Genomic DNA, 18,479 nt, shown 5'->3' with positions numbered 1-18,479 from the left:
TATATACATATATGTATGTGTATGTATATATATACATATGTACATACACATACATATATACATATGCAACATATATATATATATATATATATATATACACACACACACACACATATATACACACACATGTGAATGACTAGGTTACCTAGGTATGTACATCAGTGATTGTTAGTGATTGTGATGATGTGCTCCATGGTTTGGGAAAAGATAGGTTTGTCTTAGCCTTGAACTTGTTCAACCTTAAAAAAAAAACCATCTTCAAATTGATGAAAATTCCCTCCTTAAAAAAAATTCCTAGTTGTTAGTATTAGATTAAAACACGGAACCGTACCCTTCAAAGGGGATGAAAGAGAATTTCATCTCGGCCAACGATGGTTGGGCACCCACGACAAAATGTGGAAGATGGCTGGCGCGAGGATACATCAGACCTCGTTATTTGCACGTCGCCACACTAGCGAGGCGAGCCGTTGCTCCGGAACACGAAGCATGGCTGCCCAGCCTCTAGAGAGAAAGGCCCTAGGCTTCATCGGCGCGGGCCAGATGGCGGAGGCCATCGCTCGCGGCCTCGACCGCGTGGGGGTGCTGCCAGCCAGCCGCATGTTCGCGGCGGACGTGAGTGCCGACCGATGTCAAGCGTTCCGGTCCTTGGGCGCTTCTGTGTGCGATTCGAGTGCCCAGGTTCTTGCCCCCTTCTGGTCTTTCACGTTAGCTTCACTGCTCTTTCATGTTATTATGCAGATAGATAGCTCCCCATGAGACCCAATTATATGTTTTGGTAATGAAAAAGGCCCTAGCGTAGCTATTTGAGAGAGAGAGAGAGAGAGAGAGAGAGAGAGAGAGAGATCTCCAAAAAAGTACATTGTGTATACATTTTTCAAAAGAAGATGCCTAAATGCTTTTGTAACAAAGAAATAATGTATTTAATGACTTTAAACTGGCAAGTTCCAAAAATCTATGAGTTGGATTCTGCACATATGCTTCTCTGCTAAGGCTGCAAGCTCATTTCCTGTCAAAGGAACAGGGTCACAAAGCTAGTGGAGGATCTCATCTTTTGAGGGCCTAGAGGGTGAACCCTCTATGTGTCCATGCAACAAATCAACAATCGTCACCTGCCTTGGCTGGTCGCTATCTCATCCGGACCTTGGCTGGTCGCTATCTCATCTGGACTTTTGATGATCTCCTTTGGGTCATAGATGTGGCTCCATGTATCCTGGGTGTGCAGATACTTCAAGTCTTTGAGATGTCTCGAGACAAGTTCCCTTAGAGCAGTCCTTGATCTCAGCTGTGACTAAGCTATCTTGTAAAGCTGGTGTCATTTGGCTCCCCCAATCTACATTGTCCAATCTCTAGATAGAAAGAAGCAACTTTGATGTGGCTCCATGTATCCTGGGTGTGCAGATACTTCAAGTCTTTGAGATGTCTTGAGACAAGTTCCCTTAGAGCAGTCCTTGATCTGAGCTGTGACTGAGCTATCTTGTAAGCTGGTGTCATTTGGCTTCCCCAATCTACATTGTCCAATCTCTAGATAGAAAGAAGCAAGGAGTGTTTGGTCGCTGTCTTGCCGCATGCAACTGTGCTTTTTCAAGAGTCGCCCCCCTATACGCCCCTCATGCACGCAGGCCACATACTTCTAGTCCTCATGCTCGATGACTTCGTAAAGGACTGAAGCCCTCCCATAACAAACAATGATGATAGGGTCCTTGATTTTCATATTATGTTGAACAATGAAGTAAAGCATGTTCCTATGTCTCCATCTTTTGTGTTAAGCACACCATGCATATTTTGAGCTCTCTGCGTTTCTCTCGTGAGATCCACGTCTCAGCTGGTCTCTACATGCAACCCTCTGTCAGAGTGAGAAAGTGGTCTCTATAAGAAGACTCATTCTCGATAAGAGCGTGTCAAGCTGAACCCATGTCCTGTGGATGTAAAGCTGCCAAAGATCATCCCAAATGACTCTCTTCTGCATTTGTTTGGTCAATATGGCAGCTTGTGATTGTGTGTATTGGAAAGGCGGTAGTAAATCTGTAGAAAGTCCCGGAGATGATGTCAGGTAAAAATCTGAAAAGTGTTTTGGGTCTGTGTACATATGGGATGCGTGGTTTGCAAATAAACTTTGCCCTGAACGCCCTGGCAAATGTACAGAGTGGGTGGTTTTATGTTTTTTTTAACGAGCCGATGGTGATGCCTGCACGTGAAAGTGTTACGGGAACCCCGAATGTGATGATGGTTGGTCAATATGGCTGATTCTGGATGCAGAGATGGCACTCCATTTTTAGCATGAATGTGGAGATGGCCGGCAGTGCATGGCACCCACTGAATTGGTCATGTTTGGTAAGTCGAGATGCAGCTGATGAAGAGCTATGGGCAGATATTGCATCTGTTCTGGAAGGAAAGTCGTGGATGCCGCACGTGAATCTGAAGCACAAGGTAATGAAAGGGTGATGGTGACCATCATTGAAGCTTTAAAGGAAAAAAAATAAATAAAAAAATACACCATCCACGTGGCCAATAAAAAAATAGCCACATGGAGGCTTTCTTTGCTGCCAGCGTGCCGCCTCTAGAAGGTTGACGGGCTGGCGAGTCGGGGTTTTTGAAGTGGAAAAGGTGGGTTGCCGCGTGGTTTTTGAATGGCTCTCGGTGGAGCGAGCAGGCGCCGAAGACAAGGCAGCCGCCTTGTAGAAGACGGCTTGGGAGAGGAGTTGCAGGTCGCAGGTAGCCGCCAGGTGCGAGAGGAAGCGGCTCTGATGATAGCAGCAGAGGGAGACGTGGAGGTAGCTGCTGGTGTTGGAGGTTGCTGGTGGGTGATCTGCAGACAGACGAAAGAGGGCTGAAGTGGCCACCTCATAGGAGAGACGGCTCTGGTGATTCGGCGGTAATGAAAAAGGCCCTAGCTCCCCATGAGACCCAATTATATGTTTTGGTAATGAAAAAGGCCCTAGCGTAGCTATTTGAGAGAGAGAGAGAGAGAGAGAGAGAGAGAGAGAGAGAGAGATCCAAAAAAGTACATTGTGTATACATTTTTCAAAAGAAGATGCCTAAATGCTCTTGTAACAAAGAAATAATGTATTTAATGACTTTAAACTGGCAAGTGCCAAAAATCTATGAGTTGGATTCTGCACATATGCTTCTCTGCTAAGGCTGCAAGCTCATTTCATGTCAAAGGAACAGGGTCAAGCTAGTGGAGGATCTCATCTTTTGAGGGCCTAGAGGTTGAACCCTCTATGTGTCCATGCAACAAATCAACAATCGTCACCTGCCTTGGCTGGTCGCTATCTCATCTGGACTTTTGATGATCTCCTTTGGGTCATAGATGTGGCTCCATGTATCCTGGGTGTGCAGATACTTCAAGTCTTTGAGATGTCTCGAGACAAGTTCCCTTAGAGCAGTCCTTGATCTCAGCTGTGACTAAGCTATCTTGTAAAGCTGGTGTCATTTGGCTCCCCCAATCTACATTGTCCAATCTCTAGATAGAAAGAAGCAACTTTGATGTGGCTCCATGTATCCTGGGTGTGCAGATACTTCAAGTCTTTGAGATGTCTTGAGACAAGTTCCCTTAGAGCAGTCCTTGATCTGAGCTGTGACTGAGCTATCTTGTAAGCTGGTGTCATTTGGCTTCCCCAATCTACATTGTCCAATCTCTAGATAGAAAGAAGCAAGGAGTGTTTGGTCGCTGTCTTGCCGCATGCAACTGTGCTTTTTCAAGAGTCGCCCCCCTATACGCCCCTCATGCACGCAGGCCACATACTTCTAGTCCTCATGCTCGATGACTTCGTAAAGGACTGAAGCCCTCCCATAACAAACAATGATGATAGGGTCCTTGATTTTCATATTATGTTGAACAATGAAGTAAAGCATGTTCCTATGTCTCCATCTTTTGTGTTAAGCACACCATGCATATTTTGAGCTCTCTGCGTTTCTCTCGTGAGATCCACGTCTCAGCTGGTCTCTACATGCAACCCTCTGTCAGAGTGAGAAAGTGGTCTCTATAAGAAGACTCATTCTCGATAAGAGCGTGTCAAGCTGAACCCATGTCCTGTGGATGTAAAGCTGCCAAAGATCATCCCAAATGACTCTCTTCTGCATTTGTTTGGTCAATATGGCAGCTTGTGATTGTGTGTATTGGAAAGGCGGTAGTAAATCTGTAGAAAGTCCCGGAGATGTCACCCAATGTGTGGTCTGTGGTGGGTACCAGCACTCCAACAGGGCAGCTATTTGCATAGAGGAAGATTGGTATTCTTTTTGTGTCCTCTAGTGCCTCTCCCATGTGATGAATCTTTTGAATATACGTTAGCAGTTGTATTGGTTATGTTTCAAACTTTCTTATAGGATATAATAGTTGAGGGATGAGTACAACCCAAAATGGGGCACCATACAAACTTGGTGGAGTTGTAAGAGAGGTGTCTGTTTTTGCCCTTCGAATGTGGGAGAAGAGTCACCTGATCATAAAAGTAATGCTACAACAGTCTAAAACAAGATGGCTTTTGCGAATGGTTGTGCTTACTCTAGTGGTCTTATCCATCATAAATCAAAAGCATAAATTTCATAATTTAATGATTCGTATATTTGATTTCATTAAATTTAAGGTTTTGTGGAATTCTTGCATGCATTCATAAATTAAAAAATGACTTGGACTTTAGACAATAAGACCATATAGCAAAGATTGCCGTATTTTTACTCAATGTGATGACAATGCTGTAACATGCGGAAGCTTCGAGGGAGATCGGTAACTTCAATGCTCAGAAATCAGCAAACGTTTCATGATGAGAATAACGCACAAAACTAAATATAGATGTGCAGAAAATAGAGAGAGAGGGAGAAGAGGACACAGTATTGGGTCCCGAATACCCTCTGTAGGGCCCCCACCACGAATGGTGTATTTGCTTTTATTAGAATGATGCAAAATCTAAAAATAAAAGACTGATTGAACTTGTTTTGGTTGAGATAGATCTCTACCCTTGACCTTCAAACCTTCACCCTTGTGTTAGCTTCTCCCTTGGCTGTCCTGGTCCTTGAGTAGCTGCAGCACCTTGTGAATTATGAGATAGAATGGACTGAATTTATGCCTTGGGTATTTATACCCCTTCCTAGACCGGGTCGGCCAGCTGACTGCGGTCGGTTTGCTGAAAAAGACCCACGACCAGCAGAAATAGCATTTAATGCTAATAAGGCCAACGTTTCACACTGCTGCCCTTCTGATCTGGTCTGGCCGCCTTGTGGGTTGCTGTCCAGGCCTGCGCAGGCTGCAGGGCAGCCCCTGGGCACTGGCCGACTGGCTGCTGGGCAGTCCTTTGGCCTGGCCACCTGGCTGGGCTGGCCCATAGGCCTTGACGGCTGCCTGGCCAGGCCCCTTGGGCTTGCCGACAGCTTGCCTAGCCCAAAGCTAGGGCAAGAGGCACAGCATGGGGCCCTCTTGGTCCCTTGGGGTTGTTCTAAATCTCCCCATGTCCACTACTTGAGCCTTAGGCTAGGCTCTGGGGTAGCTCTATGGGCTGGCCCCTATTCTACATGCAAACCTACATGTTCTACACAGTTGTTTGACATCTGGTCGCAGAACCTGACCTGGGAAGCATGTGCAAGACAATGCACACATGACCTCGGACGCTTGTGCCGGACAATGCACACCTGACCTCGGCCGCATGGAACCAGTTTTCCACTCTAGGTCATGTATCTTCTTGTTCAGATATGTCCACGTGGCATTCAAGTGCGGGATGCACGTGACATCCCCTTCTGGTTAACTTGACGGAAGTTGCATAGTCTCCAAATAGTTCGTCAATAAAGTCGGATAGTCGTCGAAGAACTCTTTGTTAAGCCATACTGCTTCATGGGTCCCTCGGTCTTGAAACTTTGTGAGGAACTGTCTTTGTCTTCGACTTGAGCCATGCTTGAAGTGGTGCAAAAGGATCTGTTCTGGAACCATCACTTCAGCTTCATCAATGGTATCTGGTTCCGCTTCATCTTTCACTTCTGAAGGGATCGGACTTGCATATGGTTTTAATTAACTGACATGGAACACATCGTGCATAGTCCAGCTAGGAGGTAGCTTCAACTTTATTGAAACCTCGTTAATCTTTCTTTGGATGGGAAAAGGTCCGAAGCTCCTGAAGGACAACTTTGGGCATCGCTTGTCCTCCTGTTTCAACCTTTGCTTCATGATCCGAAGATAAACCCAATCACCTTTTGAAAACTTCATATCCCTTTGGTCTTTGTTGGCCTGTCGAGTGTAGGCCTCCTGCGCTTTAGCCAACTTATCTTTTACTAACTCCAAAATCTCCTGGTAAGACTCCGTCAATTTATTCGCTTCAGGTACCGAAGACGAGGTTCTGGTCAATAGCGACTGAAATGGTCTTCCAAACGCTGCGTCATATGGAGTCTTGGTAATAGCTGAAGAAAAAGAATCATTCAAAACAGCTTGAACTAAAGGCAAATATGATTCCCACTTACCTTGCTGATCGTGGACATAACACTTCAGCACATCAAAGGCCAACTTGTTGTAGATTTCTGTCTGGCTGTCTGTCTGTGGGTGAAATGCTCTGGAAAAATTCAATTTAGTACCAAAGTTATCAAACAATGCCCTCCAAAAATGACTCGTAAATTTGGCATCTCGGTCTGACACTATGGTCCTAGGGATCCTGCCAATCGGGTACCAATGCCGAATGAACAGATGGGCAATATCTTCGGCGGTCACATTGGCTCTGCATGGAATAAGTATAACAAATTTACTAAATCTATCAACTATAGTCAAGCACTGAGTATTATGCTTATCCAGACTGGGAGGCAGATTCGTGACAAAATCCATCGATATATCTTGGAAAGGTCTCTCAGGAATTGGTAAGAGTTGTAACAACCCTATCTTCTTCCCATGAGGAGCTTTCACCTTTTGACAAATATCATAGTGTTGCACATATGCAAACACCTCTCGACTCATCTTTGGCCAATAATATTGCCGTTCTAACTTCTCCAAAGTCAAATTCATGCCCCTATGACCACCAGTAATGGTGTCATGGAGGAGAGCTTCCTTGAATGACTTCATGACACACAGTCGGCCTTTGTAAAAAAGCCAACTATCGCGTTCAAAAAGTGGCATGGTCCTGTGGCATCCAATGCCTATTCTCACTGTGTACTGAATTCCTTGGAATCCACGTACGTGCGCTTCATGTCGTCTAGTCCCGTACCAACAAGATCGAGTTTAGTGGTCTGAATCAAAGTCACCTGTCCCTTCCTGCTCAAAGCATCGGCCATTGGATTGGCCTTTCTTGGAAGGTACTCGATCATTCCACCAAATTGCTGGTATATCTGGCTCCAGCGGTGCTGTCGGTCACTCCAGTGTGCACTTGGTATTGTCTGAATCCAGCGTAATGCTTGATGATCAGTGTGCGAACCTCAAAGTCACGGCCATAAAGGAAATGTTTCCAATGTTTCAAGGCCTGAATAACCGAGGAGTTCTCGATCGTAGACTGAGTAATTCTTTTCCGCGAGAACAGTTACTTACGAGACATGTAAGCTAGTGGATGGCCATTTTGTTGTAATACACCTCCAATTGCGATGTTACTCGCATCGGTGATGACTTGGAATGGCTTGTCCCACGAGGCAAGCGCTAGACAAGGCGCTTCTAACAAAGCCACCTTGAGGTTCTTGAATGCCTCCAACGCTCGTGGAGTCATTCGAATCCGCTGCCTTTTAGTCTTGACACCCTTTAGCAGATCGGTGAGATCCGCCGAGAGGTCAGAAAACTTGTCTATGTGGGTGGAGTATGCCTGGCATATACTCACAAAGGATCTGGTGTCATAAGTAGTCTGTGGTACTTCCCAATTGATAATCTGGGCCACCTTGGCCGGATCAAGTTGAATGCCTTTTGCACTAATTATATATCTAAGGTAATGAATCTCGAACAAATAAAATTCCGACTTCTTCTCATTGACGTAGAGCTCGTTGCTTTCCAGCAACTTCAGGACTTTCTCCGCATCAATGTCATGCTGCTCAACTGTAGTTGAAAATACCAGTATGTCGTCCATAAATATGAACACACACTTACCAATCAATTCCTGGAACACCTACATCATCATGCGGTTGAATGTAGCTGGGGCGTTTGCAAGCCAAAAGGCATGACCACAAATTCATAGTGGGCCTGTTTCGTATTACGGAAGGCTGTCTTGGGGATGTTCCCTTAACAATTCTCACTTGGTGGTATCCACTCTTTAAATCGAGTTTCAAGAACACCTTAGCCCCATTTAGCCTCTCGAGAATATAATCTATTCGAGGCATCAGGAATCTACTTTTGATAGTCAGCTTATTGAGTGCACGATAATCGAGACACAATCACGAAGACTCATCTTTCCTCTTGACAAACAGGATCGGTGGTGCAAATGGCGACACACTTAGACGGATGAAGCCAGATTGCAACAATTCTTGGAGTTAGCGGTCCAACTCCGATTCCATTGCCTTGGAAAGGTGATATGGGAACTTGCTCAGGGGTTCCGAGCCTGGGAGGAGGTCGATCTTGTGGTGCTCCTGTGATATGCAGTGGAAGTCTTTGTATTGGAAGATCCTGTCACACAAATGCTCACACCTTCTTCTGTATCTTGAGTTTCGTGAGTTTAGCAATCCACTTTAATACTTCAAACTTTAAAGAGACGAGAGAGAGATATATGAGAACTGTACACCAGATTGGGTCCCGAATTACCCACTGAAGGGCCCCCTATCCCGATAACGAGATAGTATTTGCTTTATTACTTTAGAGAGAATGATTGTGGACTGTAGATAAGCCAAACGCAAGATCTCGGAGGATCTGAAGCCTGGTTGAACTGTGCACGGCTGTAGAAACACCTCGATGAACTGATCTCGAGCATATGCACTCTTCCAAGGGCATGAGGAAGGGCTGCACACCTCAGGCTGAGAAAAGAAGGCGGTGGACTGTTCTAAGCTATGTTAGAATGCTGTAAATGCTTATGAATGACAGAATACCTTTACTAGATAACTGGTATATGCTTGGATGATGCACTGAATGCTGGATACTGATGAATCAAGGCTGAAACTGTTGGAAATCTGCAAACGCAGGTCTATAGGGCTGACTACTGTTGTAGGACTGATGCTGGACTGAAATTCAGGCTGTATGGCTGCTGTGGGACTGTAAACGCAGGGAAGGACTGGTCTGAATACCTGCCGGCTCTGTTAAGTGCAGAAACACAGAGATCTATGCTGTCTGGGGCCTGGTGAAGTGCTGTCTGGCTGCGCCTATGACCTGATTGACTGCGCCTATATCTGCAGGGATTGTAGAGCTGCTGGGCAGTGTACCTGGACGGCTGCGTTGAACTGTAGGTGCTGTTGGACTGCTGCGTTGATCTGCAGGGGCTGATTGGAAGCAGAACGCAGGTGCTCAAGGTTGGAGAAGCAAACGCAGAAGCTCCAAGGCTGTTGGATTAGTCTAGGGTTGAAGGCAAGGGTACTCCTAGGGCTGAGGAGGAAGCTCTTAGCACACTGAAGATTGAATGAGGAACTAAACCCTATGCAAGCCTATTTATACTAGATAGGGGTTGGTCAAGTTGGTTGGTCATTTATTTAATAAAGTTTATGTTTATAAATGACATTAAATGCTAAATAAATACCATAAATTATGAAAAAAATACCAGATAAATCCTAGTAAATTCCCTAAGGTTTCTGGGATGTTCTAAATGATGCACAGGCATACGAATGCATATTATGCAGGATGCAGAGTGCTTTCTGATGCAAACCCTAAGGCTTCTACCGACTCTACATGCATGAATGATTCTCTCCAAGTGGGTTAAGGGACTTGACTGACTTACTGACGCGCTAAGGCTGAGGAATGACCTACGTAGCTCGTGCCTGACTTATCTTGGACTGAGGATGTACAATGGGGTTACGGCGTACGACAAATATCATCCTACTGGGTTCTAATAATGTACAAATGTTGCACTGGTGATGATGAGCCAGTTTGTCACCATGCACTGAGTGCAGAGTTCATGTGACATTCCCTCTTGCTTAGCTTGGCGGCAGGTTCATGGCTTCCAAGTAGTCCGCCAACAACTTGGGGTACTCCTGGAAGAACTCCTTGTCTAGCCATACGGCTTCGTGGGTACCTCGATCTCGGAATTTCGTATAGAACTGACGTGTCCGTCGACCGGAACCATGCTTCTAACGATGAAGAAGGATCTGCTCGGGCTCAATAACTTCTGCTTCGTCTACCACGTCTGGCTGCTGCTCATCTGAAACATTAAACACTTCTGGACCAGTTTTAGCCAAGAAACATGGAAAACTTCATGCATTGTCCAACTGGTAGGCAACTTTAACTTCATGGAGACATCACTTAACTTTTTGACTATTGGAAAAGGGCCAAAACTACGGAATGTACGCAAATAGACCCAATCCCCTTTCTTGAAGTGGATATCTCGTCTAAACTTATTTACCTGTCTGTGAACTGAATAAAAGCCAGGCTTAAAATTGAGGGCCAAACTGGGTTGAGTACCAAACTCTGCAGATTTGACAGATCTTCTATACTTGCTAAGTCTTTTTCAGAGATGTTGAGAATGGTAGACTCCTGACTGGTCGGGATGCTGGTCTTTCTACTAAGAACATCTGCTGTGCTGGGTTATGCTGACCGGGGATGTACTTAATCATTCCTCCAACTTGGTGGAAGAGATGATCTTGTCTAGGGTGCTGATCACTCCACTGGGCACTTGGCATCGTCGGGAGCCACTTAAGTGCTTGGTGGTCCGTGGTGACTGTGAAAATGTGTCCATAAGGAACAGGTTTCAAATGCTTGAGAACTGACTGCTGTTCTAGCTTGCCCTTGAAAGTCTTGGAAAGACAAGAGGGAAACTTGCTAGGAGGTTCTGCTAACTGTGGGATATTGGGTAGGAGATCATATTTAAAAATGTCTGAATGAGAAAGGAGATCTGCCAACTGAGGGACTGAAGATGATGAGACAGCGGTTATCGATGAGATAGAAGCTGCTTGAGCATAAATCAATGCTCCTTCTGCTCCCTTGCACATAGCTCTTCGGGCCTGGAGATGAGAAATCATAGGAACGCCAAGAATGCTCCTATCTCCCCGAATCATGACAGGCTCAGGAAAACCTTTAGAGATAATAAAGGTGTCATGTTCCCAATTGGGAATAGGTTCATACTGATGAAACCATTGGATTCCTAAGATCATGTCACATCCCAAAAGAGGAGAGACAATGAAATCTCGCTGGAATGAGGCCTTTTGAACTTGAAAAGAAAACTGCTGTGCCTGTTGAGATATGTGGGTGCGGAGACCAGGTGTAAACCTGTCTATCTCCAAATGATAGGGCACTAAGGTACAGCTCATGTTGGTAGCCAACTGGGGAGAGATGGCGTCCTCAGAACTGCCCATGTCAAAAAGGATTGTGAACTGTCGGCCCTTGGCAGAGCCATAAGCTCGGATCAGGCTTTTCTGTGTGGTTGTTGCCTCACCCTCCTACTTAGTATCAAGTACCACAGATGGCATGGGATGCATAGAAGGCAAGATCTGAACCGCATTGGTGGTAGCAGGCGGGTTTGGAGGAGCGGGGGATACTGCGGCAACTGTGGCAGAAGTCTCTTTGGAGGCTTGCTCTGCTTGCCTTTTTGGACAATCCTTCTTACCATGCCCAATGGTATGACACAAAAAACATCGGTTTTCTGACTGATACTGTCTTTGCTCCTCTGGAGGAAGATAGCCTCCAGTGATGCTTGCTTGAGCCTTTTCCTCAGGGGTCTTCTTAGGCTTGGATTCCTTACCCCCTGAACTAGAGCTAGGACTGGTGTCTGTCTTAGTGTCTTTAGAAGACGAATTACCCTTCCCCTGTTGGGGTTTGGTACTGGACTGTGATGACTGCATTCTCGTTTAACATGTAAATGGCTTATGAGAGGAAAGTTCAGGATTCTTGGCTCACACTTAATGGTCACTGGGGCTTTGGACACATTCCGGCTAATCTTGAAAGTGTGCCTGTCCCAATCGATATTTGGCTGGAACTTGCGAAACCACTGAATTTCCAGAATTATGTTTGCCACTTCTACAAGAGGGGCAACCATAAAATCTCGCGTAAACTCTATGCCCTGAATGACTAATTTAGCACCTTGAGCTTCATACACAATGCTCGGTTGTCATGCCTGCTGTACCCTCAACTTTCTTGTCCACCAAAGTCAAGACGAAATGGGCTTGTCGAGCGGCTTGTTCCGTGACCACATCCTCTGTGCTGCCGATGTGAAACAAGACAACTCCTCTTTGGCCACCTATGTAGCCAAAGGTCTTGAGCAATTCATTGCGCTCATACTCCTGGTCTTGGGTACCCTTTTGCTTATCTTCGAGCTCCCAGCCAACGATTGTACCAACCGAAGCACTAGGATCCGAAGAACTAGGGACAACCGTTGGGGTTTGTGTGGGAGCTGGGCTCACCACGGAAGCCATGGAGGCTGGGGTGGTTGTCTGTGGAGTGGTAGTCTTCTTAGGGCACTCCCTAGAAGTGTGCTCTATTGTATGACAAAAGAAACACCTACCCTCCTTGTACTAAGCTGTCTCCTCATCACTCAATTTTCCACCGGTCTTGTCTACTTGAGCTTTCTGGTTAGAAGTAAGCTTGGGCGCGTCGGTCGAGTTCTTGGAGCCAGAGACTCCCGTGCTCTGTCCTGGGGAAGACCGCATGTGGTTTTGGCTTTTCTCCCCCGAGGCAGTTGCCTTGGGAGTGGCCGGCTGGGAAGTCTTGGGCTTTTCGCCATTGTGCTTCATTTTAGCACTCTATGCAAGCGACAGTGCATCTTCGAAGGTGGCTAGTGGAAACATACGCACCTCCCACTGGATTTGTGTGTCAAGGCCATAAAGGAACTGCCATTTCTTGTCCTTGTCAGATAAGCCCAATTGCAAACATAAGTTCGAAATTTTATTGGCAAACTGAAGGATTGGTTGTGCCTTTTCATTCTTGCGTTCAAAGCAGCAAGGTATCTTTTGTACTCCATGTGTCGCCTAGCGTCTTCTTGTGCAGCAGCACAGGATGCCTGTCCATGGGATTCCATCTGTTGAATCTCCATTGCTTGCATTTGCAACTCGAGCATCGAACTTGGCTGCGGTCTTACCCCTTCAAAAGAGTCATTTTGTAGAGGAGTTTACCATTATACTTATTGAAGTTCATTTTCTCAGGAAAATGACTCGAGAAAGTTGCTGGTGTCATTCTTGCGTCCAAAGCAGCAAGGTATCTTTCGTGTTCCATGCGTCGCCTGGCGTCTTGTGCAGCAGCACGGGATTCCACTTGTCGAATCTCCATTGCTCGTATTTGCAACTCGAGCATCGAACTCGGTTGCAGTCTTACCCCTTCAAAGGGTCATTTCATAGAGGATATGGGATTTGGGAAACAGAAGGAGAGGGAGGAGAAGACGGAGAATGAGCGGCTAGAAAATGGGTGCGCTCTTCTAGGGCCAAGATCTGTGTGCGCTTTTGCCGCACAGGTCGTAGCTGGGGACTTGCCGGACACCGTATGCGAGCCACGAATGGCTGCAAGCATACAACCAGGGAAGGAAGCTCAAACAGAATGCCAAAGGGTGTGTCACTCACCGCTCAACCGCCGCCTTGAAGGATTCCCGCGTCGCAGCCGTGAAGGAGGAGCCGCCGTCGCCACTCTACCGCCTCTCCGCCGCCGTGCCGCTACACAGTGCTCGATCGCGCTCTCACTCTCTCTCTCTCTCTCGTACACACGCAGGAGAAGGAAACCAAAGAGATAAGGCAAGAGCACTCTTGTATTCACAACACATGAGAATGAGGATTTTAGGGTTACATTTGACTCTTATAGGTGAGTTGGCCGTTCACACTTGGGCGCCCATACATGGCCGGCCGATCCTAACCCTTATCCTACTGACATTCAAGGTGCGCTCTTTTTGGGATTGGAGATCTGGCAGACCCAGAGGGGGTTTTTCGTCTCTCAGCAGCGGTATATTCATGAGTTGCTTGAGGCCTTTGGGATGGAGAACTGCAAGCCTATTACTTCGCCGATGGACCCGAACACAAAGTTAACCGTTACAGATCCTTGTGAGCCAGTTGATGCCTCGCAGTACCGGAAGTTGGTTGGTTCATTGATCTGGTTGCTGAACACCAGATTGGACTCGAGCTTCTCCGTGGGGCTGTTGAGCTCTTTTATGCAGACGCCATTGAAGTCTCATTGGGACAGGAATGCGGATCTTGCGGTATCTGCAGAGTACGAAGGATCTGGGACTCTTTTACACAGGAGGGAATGGAGTCAAGCTCCAAGGTTGGAGTGACTCAGATTGGGGAGGAGATCCAGACACGAGGAGATCTACTTCAGGATACAGTTTTACCCTTGGCTCAGGAGCAGTTTCTTGGAGCAGCAAGAGGCAGCCAACTATTGCCCTTTCTTCGACAGAGGCAGAGTATCGGGCTGCTTGTGGTGCTGCTTGTGAGGTTGTATGGCTGCGGAGGCTGCTAGGCGAGATTGGGTTTCCACAGAGGGAGCCCATAGTCATCCAGTGCGATAACCAGAGTTGTATAGCTATTGCTCGGAACTCGGTTTTCCATGCCCGGACCACGCATATAGAGATATAGTATTACTTTGTACGTGAGAAGATCTTGGCTGGTGACATCTTGCTACTTTATTGTTCGACGGAGGACAATGCGGCGGACCTCTTCACGAAGTCTCTACCTCAAGCTACGCTCAGGCGGCACTCCAGCTCCCTTGGGTTGGTTTCACAGCCAGGAGCTGAGAGGGGGTGTTAGAAGTCATCTCCTGTCTATATTCATACACCAGGGCCTCTGTTGTGGGTGTGCCCGCCCTGTATAAGGTGTTTTATCATTTTTCCACACTCCCCGTATTTTTCCCTATTTTTTCCCATTTTTCCTAGTGGTGGGGAGGGTTGCCAGAGGATGTCAGGAGCACTCCAGTGCTGGCCGACTGCATGTTTCTCAGTCGTGGGCTACTGGACTGCTGGCCGACTGGAGTTTCTCAGTCGTGGGCACTTGTCTGTTGGCCAACTGCATTTATGCAGTCATGGGACCATTTTCAGCAGTCGTGGGCACTTTATATGCTGGCCGACATCCCTCCCAGGGATGTATATATAGGCCCCTTGCCCCCACCACTTCCTCATTCAGTTTTTCCGGGATCTTGTGTATAAAGAAGAGTTTACACACCTATCTCTCTGTGTTTCTTGTGCTGTTTATTTTCTGCAGTCTACTTGCTCTTGTCTACCCAAGCTTGGTTATCATTTCCGCTGCATATTCTGACACCCCCCCATTCCCCCCTTTCGGGGTTAGTTTATCTGTGGTGGCAAGTTTCGGCATTCTCTGGTCTTATACCCCCAGGAGGACTCCATGTCAGCTGCCCAATCATCCCCGACCGAGGCCGTCATTCCTTGCCTCTCCCTTTCCAAAGAAGATCTCCAGCTCCTCGCTTCGACAGTTGCCTCTTTGGAGGTCTCCACCTTGGTATGCAAGATTGTGGGTAGCCGCCCGGCGCGCGGACAGTTCAGGGATCTTTTACAGGCAAGCCTTCTCAGTGCACGTGGAAAGATCACAGACATTCATCCTCTTGGGTGTGGCTACTACCAGGTTGAGTGCGATTCGCTTGCAACTTCAGACAGAGTCATGTAGCTGAGCCCCATTTCACTGCGTACGGCCCAAGCCTTCTTTGTGAGGTGGTAGCATGGCTTTTTCCCAAGTGGCATTTGACTCACAGGGCTGCCATTCCCCTTGGATGTTGTGGAACACCACCAACCAACCTCCTGGGAACTTCTTCCATGTCTTGTGTTACTCTCCTTGGACTATGCACCTTTATCTTGGACACCATCAGTGTTTAGCATTGCTGAACTTGAAACTTTGATACTAATGTCACATGCGCAAAAGCTCTGCGGCTTCTTTCAGCCCTAAACACCTTTCATAGGAACATCCTGATGCAAAACGCAAAGAAAAGATGGAGAGAAGAGAGAGAGGTAGCTGTATTTTCAGTATATTCATATATTACAAAAACGTACTAGTCTTGGCAGCCCTAGGCATGCCCATGAAAAGGTAGCAAACACCTAATCTATGACCTCAAGAGTCCTATGTCTAGACCTATCCTCAAGTGAGGGAAGATGATCAAAAGGTTCTTTCGCAAAGCCTCCAGAGAAGTCCACAACTGGCCGACCAGTTTTGGCAGCCCTAGGCATGCCCATGAAAAGGTAGCAAACACCTGATCTATGACCTCAAGGGTCCTATGTCTAGACCTATCCTCAGTTGAGGGAAGATGATCAAAAGCTTCTTTGGCAAAGCCTTTTATAGGCCTCCAGAGAAGTCCACAACTGGCCGACCTGCTGTCGGCCAGCAGAAATGTCATTCAAAAATCCATACACTACCGACGATGCTAGTAGTCCTCTGAGCAACTTGCCAACCAGTTCCCGTATCCTTAGGATACCTTCTGGGATCCTCTTGTGCCCTTCTCATGCGCTAAATGATCTGTTTTTCTGCTGCCCTTCAGGATTAGCTGTGGGATGAGCATGTCCATGTGCATGCACATAACAGATCAAAAGGCACGAGCTTCATGCTATACTACCACTCTTTCGGTTCTATTTTAGGAGGTGATTCTTGGAGGGCCTTGGAAGTTGGCATTGGGATTGCAGAAGGTAACTTGAAACAAGGAAGTCCCTGAACTCCAAAATACATCAGTGTTCTTCAAAACTCTGCATGTTTCGACCTGTATTTTCTTTCGAAACTCATTGAAAGGGGGATAATTAATTGGCTTCTCTGCAGGTGGTTGAAAACACGGATGTCCTAATCCTTGCTGTGAAGCCTCAAGTTGGTATGTAGGTGTCTTTGGTTTGCTTTTGTATCATTGTCTGTGTTTTATGATAGAACACTTGAATCAACAGCATCATTGAATGACTCACTTGCAGTCGAAAAAGTTCTAGTAGATCTCAAGCCATACTTTACAAGGGATAAGCTGTTGGTATCAATTGCAGCTGGGGTCACCATACAGAACTTGCAGGTATTGCTATCCTCCTGTATTTGTTTGCTCTTTTTCTTGTATTCTTATCCGTTTTTGGTTTGCTTCACAATACCTGTCTAGCCAGTTGCTTCTTCCAGTCAACTGACATATCGGGGTGGCCTGATGAGCTGGCAAGTCTGTGTGGGTTCTCCCCTTCTGAAGACACCCTTATGGGCGGTGCTTTTCTTTAGTGGTACTAAAACTGTGTCTTATGCATTTGTGCTTCCATTGGAGTACAGAATTGGGCAGGAGATGCACGGGTCGTGAGAGTGATGCCCAATACTCCTTGTTTAGTAGGAGAGGCAGCTGCAGGCTAGACTACTCTCTTCTTCCAAGCAGGAGATTTTGGTTTGTTTAAATATTACAAGAGTTTTTGATTTTACACTTTGTTAGGTGTGTTTTACAGTCATGAGCCTTGGAGACCAAGCCACCCTCCAAGACTCACTTTTGGTGAAGGCACTTTTTGAAGCTGTGGGAAGCATACATGTGGCTGATGAGAAGCTTCTCAATGCTGTGACAGGCTTGAGGCATGTATTTGGATGTAATCAAGCAATTTTCATTGCAGTGATGAGCAGGCACATGCGGCATTAGTTGGACAAAGCCTTGATGGTGCCTGATTCATGGAGATTACATTGATGAAGTTTTGATGTGTGATATCCTGCAGTGGAAGTGGACCAGCATATGTCTACCTTGCAATTGAGGCACTTGCAGATGGTGGTGTAGCAGCAGGGTTGCCAAGGGATCTCTCCCTTGCTTTGGCGTCCCAAACAGTAACTACTATTGTCCTGTCTAATGCCTCAGGCTGTGCACAGCATTCATCTGGCTGTATATAACATGGTACGTATGATTAAATTTATATCAACTCAGGATTAATATGTTTATTTAATAGGTCTTGGGAGCAGCAAAAATGGTTCTGGAAACAAAGAAACACCCAGGACAGCTCAAGGATGAGGTCACATCACCTGCAGGTACCCTAGTGTACATTTTGATTCACACTAGTGTCGATCTTAACTTGAAGAGACGGGAAATGGAAAGCAGATGTAGTTTGGTTGCGATAAAGAGGCTTTGAGAACAAAGCCCATGGCTATATGTTGCTAAGCTTGTAAGGCATGTTCATGATAGGTACCACTATTGCGGGTGTTCGGGCTTTAGAAAAAGCAGGCTTTCGGTCAGCTCTAATGGATGCTGTCCTGGCTGCTGCCAAGAGGAGTGAAGAGCTTTCCAAGTTGTAGGATTAGATTCTTCTGATGCTCCATGCATGATGAATTTGGCAGTGTGATTGCCATACCACATGGAGTTTTTGCTTATACAAGGCTAGCATAAAGGACTAAAAGAAGTGAAATCTAAGTGCGATTTAACCGAAATCTTGCCGTGCTCTCCTGTTTATTGTTTACTCTTACAAATCCCGCATGTTTGGGGTTCGAGTTATAAGGTGCCGAATAATGTTTTTGTGATTGCTTGTGTATGTGAGAGCTCTATTTACAGAAAATGTACTGTTCGCATC

General features: G+C 46.4%; 1 protein-coding gene across 1 annotated transcript; it reads left to right on the top strand.

The window, feature by feature from the left end:
* Nucleotides 1-350: 350 nt before the first annotated feature.
* Nucleotides 351-18,339, top strand: LOC147612892 (pyrroline-5-carboxylate reductase-like). Its single transcript, XM_086782163.1, has 8 exons — nucleotides 351-678; nucleotides 16,741-16,789; nucleotides 16,884-16,975; nucleotides 17,215-17,287; nucleotides 17,382-17,502; nucleotides 17,640-17,745; nucleotides 17,865-17,943; nucleotides 18,098-18,339. Exons 1-8 carry the CDS (start codon nucleotides 394-396, stop codon nucleotides 18,205-18,207), a joined length of 915 nt encoding a protein of 304 aa, XP_086638289.1. The 5' UTR covers nucleotides 351-393; the 3' UTR covers nucleotides 18,208-18,339.
* The last annotated feature ends 140 nt before the right edge of the window (nucleotides 18,340-18,479 follow it).

Source organism: Cibotium barometz, chromosome 44, assembly GCF_041138505.1.
Source record: "Cibotium barometz isolate CiBa-2024 chromosome 44, ASM4113850v1, whole genome shotgun sequence".
In the NCBI taxonomy this organism is placed as follows: Eukaryota; Viridiplantae; Streptophyta; class Polypodiopsida; order Cyatheales; family Cibotiaceae; genus Cibotium; species Cibotium barometz.
This window is presented reverse-complemented; position numbering and strand designations above follow the sequence as displayed.